General features: G+C 58.8%; 1 protein-coding gene across 1 annotated transcript in view; it reads left to right on the forward strand.

Annotated features, from left to right (window-relative positions):
• Positions 1 to 8,266, forward strand: part of LOC132689683 (kinesin-like protein KIF19) — a 41,037-nt gene extending 32,771 nt beyond the window's left edge. The window contains exons 18-20 of the mRNA XM_060649639.3: positions 1,784 to 1,937; positions 6,439 to 6,546; positions 7,719 to 8,266. Coding sequence (XP_060505622.3) covers positions 1,784 to 1,937; positions 6,439 to 6,546; positions 7,719 to 7,816 — 360 coding nt within the window. The 3' untranslated portion in view covers positions 7,817 to 8,266. The remainder of the gene's footprint in view (positions 1 to 1,783; positions 1,938 to 6,438; positions 6,547 to 7,718) is intronic.
• The last annotated feature ends 4,643 nt before the right edge of the window (positions 8,267 to 12,909 follow it).

Here is a 12,909-nt window from a genome sequence, read left to right on the forward strand (position 1 = left end):
ACTGACCACACCGGTCACTCACTGACCACATTGACCGCTCACGGACCACACCGACCACTCACTGACCACGCTGATCACTCACTGACCACACCAACCGCTCACTGACCACACCGGCCGCTCACTGACAACACTGACCACTCACTGACCACACTGACCACTCGCTGACCACACCAGCCACACTGACCGCCCACTGATCAGTCACTGACCACACCGGCCGCTCAATGACCACACTGACCGCTCGCTGACCACACTGACCACACTGGTCGCTCACTGACCACACTGACCGCTCACGGACCACACCGACTGCTCACTGACCACGCTGATCACTCACTGACCACACCAACCGCTCACTGACCACACCAACCGCTCACTGACCACACCGGCCGCTCACTGACCACACCGACCGCTCGCTGACCACACTGGTCGCTCATGGACCACACCGACCGCTCACTGACCACGCTGATCACTCACTGACCACACCAACCGCTCACTGACCACACCGGCCGCTCACTGACAACACTGACCGCTCACTGACCACGCCGATCACTCACTGACCACACTGATCACTCACTGACCACAGTGCCGTGAAGTTCTTTTGCAGGGGGGAGAGGGTGTATTTGGCACAGGTTCCAGTCCGTATGGAAATGGTGTTCCCTTCACAGGGTTTCTTTCTCACCACACTTGGTCACATAAACTGGAGGAAGTGAGCAGGCCTCTCTCTGGGCAGGCTAGTGAGCAGCCGGGGGCCTGGCAGATCTCCTTCCGCCTCTGCCAGCCACAGTGGGCGTTTGCTGATTGCACTGAAGCCACTCTGGCGATAGCTCAGTAGGATTAAGGGCAGGACAGCAGCAGGGGGCGGAAGGTGAGTGTATCAGTCAGGGTTCTCCAGACAAACAGAACCAATAGAATGTGTGTGCGTGCAACACAGGCGGACACACGCACACTCGTATGCGCGCACACGCACACACACACACACGGGTTTATTACAGTTGGCTCACATAATTTATGGAGGCTGACAAATCCCAGAGCCATGGTTGGCAATTTGGAGACCAGCTCACATCCAAAGGCAGGAAAAAACCCAAAGTCCCAGTTCAAGGGTATCAGGCATAAGGAGTCTCTCTTACTCACAGGAAAGGCAGACTTTCTCTTCTAACCAGGACTTTGACTGATTGGATGAGACCTACCCATACCGCAGAGGACAATCTGCTTACTCGGTCTGTTTTTTTAAAAAACTTTTTTTTTAGTTTTTTCAATGTTTATTTATTTTTGAGTGAGAGAGAGACAGAGCGTGAGCAGGGGAGAGGCAGAGAGAGAGGGAGACACAGAATCCGAAGCAGGCTCCAGGCTCTGAGCTGTCAGCACAGAGCCTGATGTGGGGCTTGGACCCACAAACTGCAAGATCATGACCTGAGCCGAAGTCGGACGCTTAACCGAGTGAGCCACCCAGGCACCCCACTCAGTCTATTTAAATGCTGACCATTTAAACCCCTTCCATTTGTTGGGGGGGGGGCACTGAGAGGAGAAAGTGGTGTGTGGGGGGGCAAACAGCAGCCAGGAAAGCATCATTCATTCCTTCACTCCTTCATTCCTTCATTCCTCTTGGGGCTGGAGGAGAGCGTTAGCAGTGATTCTGCTCACGTTCACTGAGGTGGACGTGTGCCTACAGCGAGCCACCCAGCAGGGGTTTCATCTGTCCATGGCTTCAGCTCCAAGTGGCCTTGAGGTGTCACTCCCTCCCCACCCGCACCCCACACCCTGCCCTGCTGTGCGACTGTCCCTGCAGGTGACGGAGAACCCTCAACCCCCCTCCGTGGAGCACGTGGCCAAGAGCCAGCCACCGCCTGCACCCCTGCCGCTAACGAAGTCGTCCGGAAAGAGCTTCCTCCCTGCCGTCTCCACGGCCTCCAAGATAAAGCCCAGCCCCAGTCTCCATGCAGGTACAGAATCCGAAACGGAAACTAACACCCTGGGGTTTTGTTTGCATCTCAAGACTCTGCCCCTCCCGTCAAGGGTGCATCTTGAGAAAGCATGACGGTCCGGGCTGTCGTCAGTTGTGTGCTCCTGGGTGCAAGTTTCAGGTTTTCAGGGCGGTGAGTGGGTGGGCCAGGGCCGCTGGCTTCGTGGAAAGAAACACTCGCAGAGGCATTCAGTAGGCATTCAGCTTTGCTTCTGCCCATCTGATGCTCCAGCAGAGTTTAAAACGATGATTAAAACTACAGCCTGCTGCCGCCACTCAGTCTGTCTCTGTACGGGTTTGAATTGCAGCTCCCGTGGCTGTGGTCGCAACACGAGTGAGACACGCTCACGGTGAGAAGTTTGGGATACAGATAGGATTGCCAGCGAGAGAGGAGCCGGGTGGCGCGGGCCCCGTCCAGAGGCGGTCTCCCAGTGGTGTGGCCCCGTGCCCCTATGCTACCGGTGTGTGCGCAGCTACAGCTGTGAGCGCATAAGAAACGACGACCGTCCCCACCTTACAGATGAGGAAGCTGAGGCACAGAGGTGCAGGAACTCGCCCGAGGTCACACGGCTGGGAGTGGTGGGCCGGACCCCAGCTCCTAACCACACCCTAGGCCTTCTAGCTGAGTATTCTTTGCGGGGCAAAGCCCGAGTGTGTTCCAGGGCCTTTGCAGTAGAAACAGTGTGCACAGCTACGCTCTGGCTGGCTGGTGGGTGTGCACGTTGGCCCCACCCGATTCGTAGCAACGCTCTCCAGCTTTTCAGAAATCTCCGATCTGGAGGACACAGTTCACATTCCCCTGTGATTCCTGCATGTGCTGGCGACCGCGTGGGCCTGCGGTAACACTTAAAAAAAACACTTAAAAAAGTGTTCTTTACCCACATGGGATTTGCCGCTTTCACAAGCTTTTACTCAGTTATCTTCCTGTCTACACGCTCGTCAAAGAAGAACACAATCCCAGAGAATACAGCAGCACCAGGCACGGGAACCTTGAAATGCAGGGCTGGGCACGCGCCCTCCGCTGTCCTCCCAGCGGGCGGCAGGCGCCCTGGACGCCGGTCCCCAGGTCCTCACTTGGGGGAGGCGCCGTGATGGCACCTGTCTGGGGAGTAACAGGCGTGGGGGCGCCGGGTGGCTCGGGGGGAGGCCTTGCCATCACGGCTTAGCCAGGAGTGTCACAGCTCCTGTGACGGCCGCCCGTCCCCTGGAGATAAGCCCCTCGGAATGTGTCTGTCCAGATGACTTAAAAAGGAGTTTGCTTCCACACCGCTTTGTCATGACCTTGCTAACGCATGCAGAGGTAGGGACAGGAGCACGTTAACGGCATGGCCCGCGCAGCGCTCCGCCCTCTGCTGATTCCGTCTCTGCGCTCTGTCTACACGTTTCCATCTTTCCGTTTGTTATCTGCTTTCCTGGAGAGGGTTCGATAAAGTCTCCAATCATGTCCTTTCACCCACGACTCTTTCAAGAGCTTTCTCTCTGTGATGACAGAGTGTTTATGCACATCACAGCCAGAGAAGTTCAGTGTGGTTCCCTAGAACCGTCTAATGCCCAGGCTGTGTACAAAAGAAAGCAGCCTTTTTCAAACAGGAGTGAGTGCACTGTACCTGGCCCTCTTGGTTGGTGAGAAGGGGGCACAGCCCAAGCCTCCACGTCACGGGGAGGTGCTGAGCCCTGTTTTGTGGGCCCCCAGCCAAAGGCTGGAACCTCTCCTCTCAGCTGCGTTTATAGGAGCCCCGTGGGGCACAGACGGTCTCCTGTCTCCATCGTGGGTCTCTGTTGTGGGCAAGTTAGAGCCCGTTAGCATCAATGGTCCTTCCAGACCTTCAGATGGGTAAATTGAGTGGAAGTGACATCTCCAGGGCCATGCGGCCGGGGCCGGCACCCCCATGCCCCTCCCGCTGTGCCCAGCTGCCTCTGCCCAGAGAAGGAACACACTTGTCCTTGGCAGGGGTACACGGAGGCCCCGCAGGTAGCTGGGGTAGACTAGATGTCCCATTTCTCCGGTGGGGGAGCTGTGCAGGTCTGGGGACAGAGCCTGAGGATCACCACCTGTGGTGTTTGCACAGGCCCAGGCTCCCCTGGGCACCTCCCTTGGGCCCAGAGACCCCCACACTATTTGTTTGTTTGTTTTTAAACAAACTGAGAGCATGAGTGAGGGAGGGGCAGAGAGAGAGAGGGAGACACAGAATCCGAAGCAGCTCCAGGCCCCGAGCTGTCGGCACAGAGCCCGACGCGGGGCTCGAACCCACAGACCACGAGATCATGACCCGAGCTGAAGTCAGACGCCCAACCGATGGAGCCGCCCAGGCGCCCCAGACCCCCACACTTCACGTTATTGCTGGCTCACGGTTTAGGGCACTGGGGTTGCTGGCCCCGTACCCGTGGCTGATGTCTGGCTGTATCGCGTCTGGATGTGCAGTCATGAGCCACACCCCGTGGGCGTCTGAGGGAGGGAAGAACGGAGAACACTGAGCAGACAGCGGATGGAAGCCAGGAAGGAGTGGACGTGTTGCTTCATTTATCACTCCCGGCAACCCTGTCAAATAGGTTCCTCGCCACAGAGTGATAACGCAGGGGCAGAGCTCACCCCGGCCGTGTCATGCCTGCGGCTGGCGGCCCGGGCCCGAGCCTGTTCCCATCCCCATCCTGGGCCGGCAGCAAGGGAGCTCTTCCCTGGAGCTGTGTGCCAGCCTGTCCAGGGAGCGTGAGACCTGCCCCACAACCTTCCTAAATAGTGGCTGGACTCCTGTAAATGAGGAGCTCTTCCCCCTGAATAGGATCCACTTGACTCAGATCTGGAGCAGCTCCGGGCATCCCCACCTGCGGGCGGGGACGCCTGGCAGGTCCCAGGCCACGCGGAGCCCTGCGCCTGGAGTTGCCTGGTGGGCCACACCATCGCACAAGCGCAGCTTCTCCAGGAGAGGAAGGGCTGGAGACAGATGGCTCCCCCCCGCCCCGCCTGCAGAGCCTGACTCGGTGGCTGTCGACTTTTCTCAGCGAGGTCCTCCCTGCCTGTGCCGTTTCAGACCGCGACCCCAGTCCGCGTCCCCGCCCGAGGGGCTGTGTATTGAACAATCTTGAATGATCTTGTCTATCGTCTTCCTCGCCCCGCGGTCCGTAGGTTCCCTCAGTGCAGGGATGCTAGTCTCTGTGTGCTCAGTAAACATAGCAGGTGCGCGGTAGGGAACAGACGGACAGACGGCCTCCCTGAGGCCAAGGGTTCGGTCTCCGTCGACTGCCGGGCTTGCTGGGTCTCCGGCCTCCTGCTCTCGCCGGGTTCCCTGACGAGCCGTGCCCACCCCACCGTGCCGATCCTGGAGCGTTCTTCACGTCCAACCCACGTTCTTTTAAAATTGCAGTCAAATTCACACGACAAAACTCAGCATTTTCAAGTGTGCAACACTGTGCCATTGGGTACACTGAGTGTTGTGCATCCACACTGCTGTGTGGTTCCAGAACATGTCATTTCCCCTAAAGGAGGTGCTGAGCCCCGGGCCTTGTCCCCCAGCGGGTCTCTGCCCTTTCTTACAGACGGACTCAGGGCGTGTGCCTGTGGGTCCCCGCCGTGGCTTGGGACAGGACAGCATGCTCTATTATGCCGGGTACAGTCCGCCACTCTCAGGCCACCTTCTGTGGCTCACTCGCTGGTGAACGGGCACGTGTGTGGCCACCACGAGTGGTGCTGCTGTGAACATCTGTGTGCAGGTGTTCGTTTAAGCCTCTGTTTGCGGTTCTCTGGGGTCGTAAAACCTAGGAGCGGATCTGCAGAAAACAAGGCAATCCTGTGTTTAACTTCCTGGGAAATCATCGTCCCATCTTCCCTCACGGCCGCACCGTTGCAGGTGGCCACCGTCAGTCTCCGTCCGCTCCCGTGGGCTCAGTCCAGTGACCTCTGCTGTGAAAGACTTCTTGACGCCCTGTCCCTTCCCCAGCGGGCTGAGCACCATGTCAGGAGCACTGGGGGCCGTGGGGGGGGGGGGGGGGACGACAGCCGGAGAATACATGGTAGACACGTCAGTGTAAGACGGGTCGGGTGGAGGCAGAGACGGGAAGAGAGTAAAGCTGGTGAACAGGGCAAGCACAGCGCGGTGATGTGAGCTCAGGCCGTGGTGGGGGCTCTGCACGTGGGCGCCCCACCACATCCGGGGGGGACACCCCTTGCCTGCCTGCTTCCTCGCCTGTCTGAGGAGGCTCTGCTCGGCCAACCCGGGAGACCCTCCGCATTGCGGGGTCACGGCTGGCTCAGAGCAAACGGGGAGGAAAAGGAGAGGAGAGCATGGTTGCTGGGGAAGGAAAGGAATCAGAGCCGGAAGAAAGAACATTCTGGAAAGGATGGAGCTTGGGTATCGATGAGAAACAAACGAGGTACCCTCAGTACTCAGTCCACTGCGCCCATCACTCGGCCTTTATTTTCATGGACCGGGATTCATGGGGCGGTCCCTAAAATCACGTCCTTTCCTCTTTCACTCACCGTTTAGATGAGAAGGTGCTGCGGATGCCTGAGGTCACCTTCACCCTCCCCAGCGCCACGTGGCAGAGCAGCCCGGGCCCCCGCAGGACCCCGCTCGCGCCCCGGGACATCCGAGGTCAGTGCCTGCCCCGCCCCCGCCTGCGGATCGCCCTGTCCCTGTGCACGCGCACCCTGTGGCCACTCGCCACAGGCCCCTGCCACACGCTCAGCAGCCACGCTTGCCCGGTGGCTACTTAGTGGGACAGCCGGCACAGGCCTAGACCGTGAGCGAAACCACACCACCCTGGGGCTTTCATCCCAAAACTGCAGTGCTGTTTCGTTTAACTGATAGTGAAGCGAGACAACCTTCCAGGAAAGTTGTGCTCATTTTGCACACTCGCCCCCGGTATCGTGAGTGCGTTTTACCGTAACGTGGCCGGGCCTGGACATTAACCGCAAAACACGAGACACGGTTTTGCCAGCCTGCCCGTCTCCCCCACCCCCACTTCCTCTGTTCCCGGGTCTTGAAGCCACGGATGCTGAATCTCGGAGACGAGTTGAGCCGCGTCAGCCTCCGCGTTCACGTAATCCTCAGCCCAACCCGCGAATGGCTTGTGTTGCCTGAACCCTTTCTGGGAACGGAAAGTCTCTCTGGCCACGCTGACACCATTTTCTCACCGCCCCCCCCCCGACCCCCCGCCCCGAGCCCACGCACAGTCAAGTCCTAGGGAAGGCCACCAGGGGGAGAAGTGCTTCCTCGGGCCCAACTTTAGTCCCCCTACCTGGACCTTTAACCTGCTCCCTGCTGCCACTGTGTCCGAGCAGGTTAAGACCTTCCCATCATTATGCCCTTCTTTTCAAGGGCTCTCGGGGCATGTGTTTGCTGGCTGTGTCCTTGGGGTCAGAAGCTCCCAGACCAGAGCAGGCTGAGTAATGGCCAGTGGTACAGGCCAGTTTAAACGACGAGTCTTTAAACGGGAGGGGTGGGAGGCGTTCCCCGAGGGCTGTCCCATCCTCACTGCACGTGTCCCTTGCGGCGAGCAGGTAGCTCAGGGAGGTCCTGGCGACAGGCCTGCGTTACCAGAGCGTGTGGGGAGGTGGAGCCCCAGGTTAGGGAGGCACAGTCCCACGGGGCCCAGAAGGGGCCGGGCATGGGCGGAGCTGAAGGAGGGGGAGTGCCCGCGTGGGTCCCTGACTGAGGGTGGCCAGTGGGCGGGGCATCCGTACCAGCCAGGGACCCAGCCATCGGGACTCTGGCTTCGCTGGAGTCGGCCTTGACCACGGGCTAAAGTCTCCCCACCCCTCCAGGGTCTACAGAGAGTGGAAGCCGACGCCACAGCCCGGTGCCCCCCAGCACCCCTTGCAAGCACCGGGGCAGCACCAAGAGGCCAAGGAGGCCACAGTGAGGAGGTCAGCGGGCAGGCCCGGCACACGGGGGAAGGCCAGAGAGGCTGGCCCCAGACCCAGGGCTCTCTCTGCCTCAGAGGTGGATTCGAGAGACGAGGCCCCGGCAGGGACCAGCCAGCCCCAGCGTCCCTCAGCCCTTTGCAATCGGCGGGTGCCTCACCAGCCACCTTCGGAGGAAGGGCCACTGGTGGAACTTCAGAACCCTTCTCGAGGACACCGCGTGGGGAGCCTCAGGCATCTTCTGGGTCATTCCCAGTTGTGGGTGCTTTTCCCAGGATCGCTCCACCCCACAGTTTCTGCCCTGGGAGAATGCTTTCGCTCTTCACCTGATTGGGTGAGGCCCACCCACGCTGTGGCGGGCCCTCTGCCGAACTCCTTACTGATGTAAATGCTAATCTCACCTGAAAAACACCTTCACAGCACCGTGCGTGCTGGTGTTTGACCCATCACCTAGGTACTGTGGCTTGGGCAACTTGACGCACAGAATTAACCCTCACACCTCACGATTGGCCGGCAGGCAGGGTGACACTATCCCGTCCCCACGTATATGTAGGCTCCGGAATGAGCCAGCGTCGGGGAAGCACGAGAACATCCTGCATTCCCGTGACCCACCCGTCCCCTCACTGTGTTCTGATGTCCCTGTCCACACCCCATTGTGTGGAGGACACTGTGGTGGACGGCTGGGATGAGGCAGCTTTGCAGGGTACGTGGAAGCAGCCGTGTAAACTGGGGACGCAGAAACCAAGGTCCTAATTTTTCATCAAGACAGAAAGACAAGGTCACAGGGAGACTGAGCGCCATCCGTGAGCTGCGTCGCCACCTTCCCTGGCTGTGCTTTTGGCACCTGCTGTGGTTTCCGGGCCCGTGCCCGCATCTCAGGCTCTCAGGGGCACCCCTGCAGGACGTGGGGACCAAAGCCCCCTCCCCCATGGTGGGAGCCACCCCCGGGTGAAGCAGCAGGCGGAGCCCGGGAGTCGGCCTGTCGCACATCAGGGGCGGGAGGTGTGGGTGGTGTTGTGGCCTCGTGGCCCGGGTGGGCAGCCGGGTGCCTCGGACTCACGTGTGTCCGGCACGTGCCGAACACCCCGTCAATGTGCCGGCTGCACAGCTGGACGCCACGGCCGAGCCCCCTCTTGGCGTAAGATCGCTGTTGGGGAGGACGTGCTAGGGGCTTTGTTGAAGCCGTGCTGTCCTTTCTGGGCCTTCTGGAGGACGGTGGGGAGGTCGGTCCCGTCTGTCTTGGGGAGCCGTGCTGCCTGCTCTGTGCAGACCTGCCGCGGGCACTGTCTGATGCCCGTGTCCCTCACCGGGGGAGAGGCTGAGCCTGGGGGGCAAGGAGACTTCTGTTCTCCTGCCTTGGTCCCAGATCCTGGGTAGGGCAGGAATTACTGGTTGTCCCCTGTATCTGCTCACTTTCCGCCATGATAATAGAACCCCCAATTTTTAGCTAGTCGCACGGCTCCCAAAATAAAGGACCGTATCTCCCAGCCTCCTTTGCAGCTGCCTGTGGCCATGTGACTAAGTTCTGACCGATGGCATATAAGCCAGAAGCAGCTGCTTCTAGGAGTCTCTAGCACAAAGGATAATTAGCATGCTCCTCGTGCCTCTTTTCTTCACTTCCTGGAATCCTGCTACCTGAAATCTGAATGTGATGGCTGGAACCCCGGCCACCATTTTGAGGCCATGAGGACAAAGGCCATGCCTTGAGGAGGATGGAGTGGGAAGCTGGAAGGAGCCTTGGTGTACAAGGTGCAGGGATGCTTCTCAGCCTTGTTACATCCTATCCCCAGATTTTAATTTGAGAGAGAAATGAATGTCTATCTGAAGCCTCTGCGGTTTGGTACCCCTCATCTTAACTGATAGATGGGGGGGGGGGGAGCCCAGGCAGTTGGCAAGTAGTGGCTGGAGAAGTCTCTGGTACTTTTGTGGAGTGACAGCAGGAAATTAGAAATGGCAGTATGGTGGGACAAGCTGTGGGGGTCAGGTATGGCCCGCAAACTGATCCTTGGCTGGTGGGAGAGTACAGGAGAAACTCCCAATCTTTTTATACCCTGTCTTGAGCTGGGTGAAAAAGTTGTCCACAAGGATCTCTGGTGGATCTCGGGGGTGGGGTGCTTTGCAAGGAGGCTCTGGACTGACCCATGCACCTGAGAGAGGGCTGAGGACACACTTACATCTGGGAGGGGGGCGGTCCCAGCCTCATGGGGGGTATATTAGGGGTCTCCAGCAAAACAGAACCACTGGGATATGTGTGTGTGTGTGTGTGTGTGTGTGTGTGTGTGTGTGTGTGTGTGTGTATTTAGAGAACTGGCTCATCCGATCAGGAAGGCTGGCAAGTCTAGAATCTGTGGGCTGGGCCAGCAGGCAAGAGAGCCAGGGAGGGGCCTGGGTGCAGAAGTCCCTCTTGCTCAGGGAAGGTCAGCCTTTTGTTTTATTCGGGCCTTCAGAGGATTGGATGAAGCCGCCCCACATTATGAAGGGTCATCTCTTGACTCAGTGTCTACTGATTTAAATGTTAATCTCACCCCAAAACACCGCCACAGAAACATCCAGAATAATGTGTGACTGCATATCTGGGCGCCGTGGCCCAGCCAGGTAGACACATAGCATCAGTGATCCCAGGGGGCATACCCAAGGGCTGGAGAGCCCAACACAGGACCAGGAAGACCCAAGGTGGAGAGATTCACGCTCCCTCTGTGCCAGCCACCATGATACCGAGCTCGGGATCGACCCAGGTGGCTGGAACTGGGGGAGGACCTTGAATTTGACCCAGTTTGAACCCAGAATGACTGAGGAAAATTACACAGGCATCTGAGTAGTACACAAGGGTCCTCTTTGGGCGCGTCGGAGGTCACGCGACTGTGGAATTTGCACCTGTGACCTGAAGACCACACTGGGATCTCACCGCTTAAAAAAGAGAAACCTGTATAAAACGCGCGATAGAAACATCCTCCCCAACCTCGTGCCACCTCGGAGGTAAGTCCTCTTTAATGATTGGGTGCGTGCTCTTCCCGGTTTCCCCACAAAATAACCCAAATTAAAAAGCGTCTTGGCTTACTTGACTTACAAGACGAGGGCACGGGCGGCTTCCTTGGGAGGTGACACCACGGGGTGGGGAAGACGGGCCACCATGGGAGAGCACCACCGTGGCGCAGCTGCAGGCAACGGGAAGGAGAGTCTGCTGGGACCCCGGAATCAACCCCCCCAGGGCCCGTGGGGGGGGGGTCCTGGGGGCACCGGCCCTGCGTTAGGCTGTGTTTGCAAGCAGGCCAAGCCTCCTGGCCTGTCCCCAGCAGAGGAGGAGCCCCAGGGAAGGGAATGGAAATTCTGTTGCGGAACTCAGACCAAAGTGCATTTCAGCCCCCTTGGATCTGTCCACAGGCTGTGGCTGAGCCGGGCCTGGGGGCCACAGGCATCTGGGACAAAGCCATCCTTCACACACACTCAGGTATGCACATGTGTGTGCACACATACCCACTTGTGCACACACCCACACACACGTGCACACCGCTCGCTCACCTCCCTGCTGTCGCCCACGCTGTCCTCAGTGCTTGGAACCTTTCTGCTTCTGGTTCTCACCCAAGAGCCTCCTTTCCTTCCCTGAAGGGCCAGATACTCAGAGCCTCCTCTGTCCCCGCACCAACCCACCAGGTGACGACTGCCTTTCTGCACGTGTCCGCACTGCTGCCCCTTCGGCACCTGGGACCAGGCCCTGCCTGACGGGTCTGTGTCCTGCCTGGCCCAGAGCAGGTGCCTGGGGATGGCCGCGGAATGAGCGGACGAGTGATGGGCGGGTGCGGGCACTGCACTGGCGGCCGGAGGCGTGTAGCCGGGGCCCTGGCCTGCGGCATCCGTGTGCGGTGGGAGCCCGCGGGGTGCGCCGTGAGCTGTGCCGACGTGCACACGCACACTGTGGCCAGCCGAGGGGACGCGGGCGCTGAAACTAACAAGATGTCAAACGAGGGTGCGGGAAGCTTCACCCAGCACCTAGCCTCACGGCAAGCCTCTGTCACCAGCCTGCGGCCCAGGGAGGTGTAGCACCGGCTTGATTACTCACCCTCGGTGTCCGAGCTGGGATTTGAGCCCAGGGTGTGCGGCCTCCTCCCTTGTCGCCCCCGGAAGCCAGGCGGGATATGCCGGGCAACAGGGAGTCACAGCATGTTCGTGAGCAGGGGACAAACCCGACTGTGTCTCACTGTTGCCTCGTGCCTGGTGCCTCGCAGCTGCTCGGCGAAGGTGGGCTGAAAGCTGATGGGTGAGCGATGAGAATGTTGGAGAAAGAGTCCTTCAATGTTACAAAACCTTGTGAGACTCTGGTCGATGTATATGTGTGTATCTGCACACTTACGTGTCTACACTCGCCCGTATGTGTTTCGTGGAACAGCCTCGGAAGGAAACCCTGGAAACAGGTCACAGGGAGGGACTTGAGGGGGCAAGTAGGCAGGACACCCCTGTCCATTGTATACGTTTTCTACCTATTTGGATTTTTACCCCGTTCCTGCATGACTTAATGTGAAAAAAAAAAAAAAAAAAAAAAAGGAATTATTTTAAACCCAGCGGTAGTTCCATTATACCCTGGTGTGGGCAGCTCTCTGTAATATACCAACTGAGAGAAAAAGGTTCAGAACAGTAAGTATAATATGCATTTATGTCTATTTGGCGACAATTATATAACGTATGCAAAGGTGGTAGATGGGAATGATTCCTTGCAGAATTCCCAAGCCACAAAGACAAAACCCGGAGCTGTGTTTGCAAAGCCAGAGCCACTGGCCAGAGGCGTCACGGGGCTGGGAGGAAGTGCCGGGACTTACCCCTCGCAAAGGACTCTTTGTTCCACAGACAGATCCGCCCCAAGTTTCTGGGGCTGGTAAGTCCTCAGAGCCCCTGTCAGGGCCGCGCGTGCACCTGCGTGAGCGTGCGCTGCGTGAGGAGCAGGCCGGCCGGGGTCTGTTCCACGGGGCCCCCTCCCGGGAAGGGAGGGAGCTTGGGGCTGCCCGCGACTAAGCCGCCCTCCCTGGAAGGTTTGCTCTGAGGCCCAGAGGGTCAGCTTTCTCCTCTGCCTGCAGCTGGAGGTCCAGATCGTGCCGGGTAC

This window comes from Panthera onca, chromosome E3, assembly GCF_046562875.1.
Source record: "Panthera onca isolate mPanOnc1 chromosome E3, mPanOnc1 haplotype 2, whole genome shotgun sequence".
NCBI classification, from domain to species: domain Eukaryota; kingdom Metazoa; phylum Chordata; class Mammalia; order Carnivora; family Felidae; genus Panthera; species Panthera onca.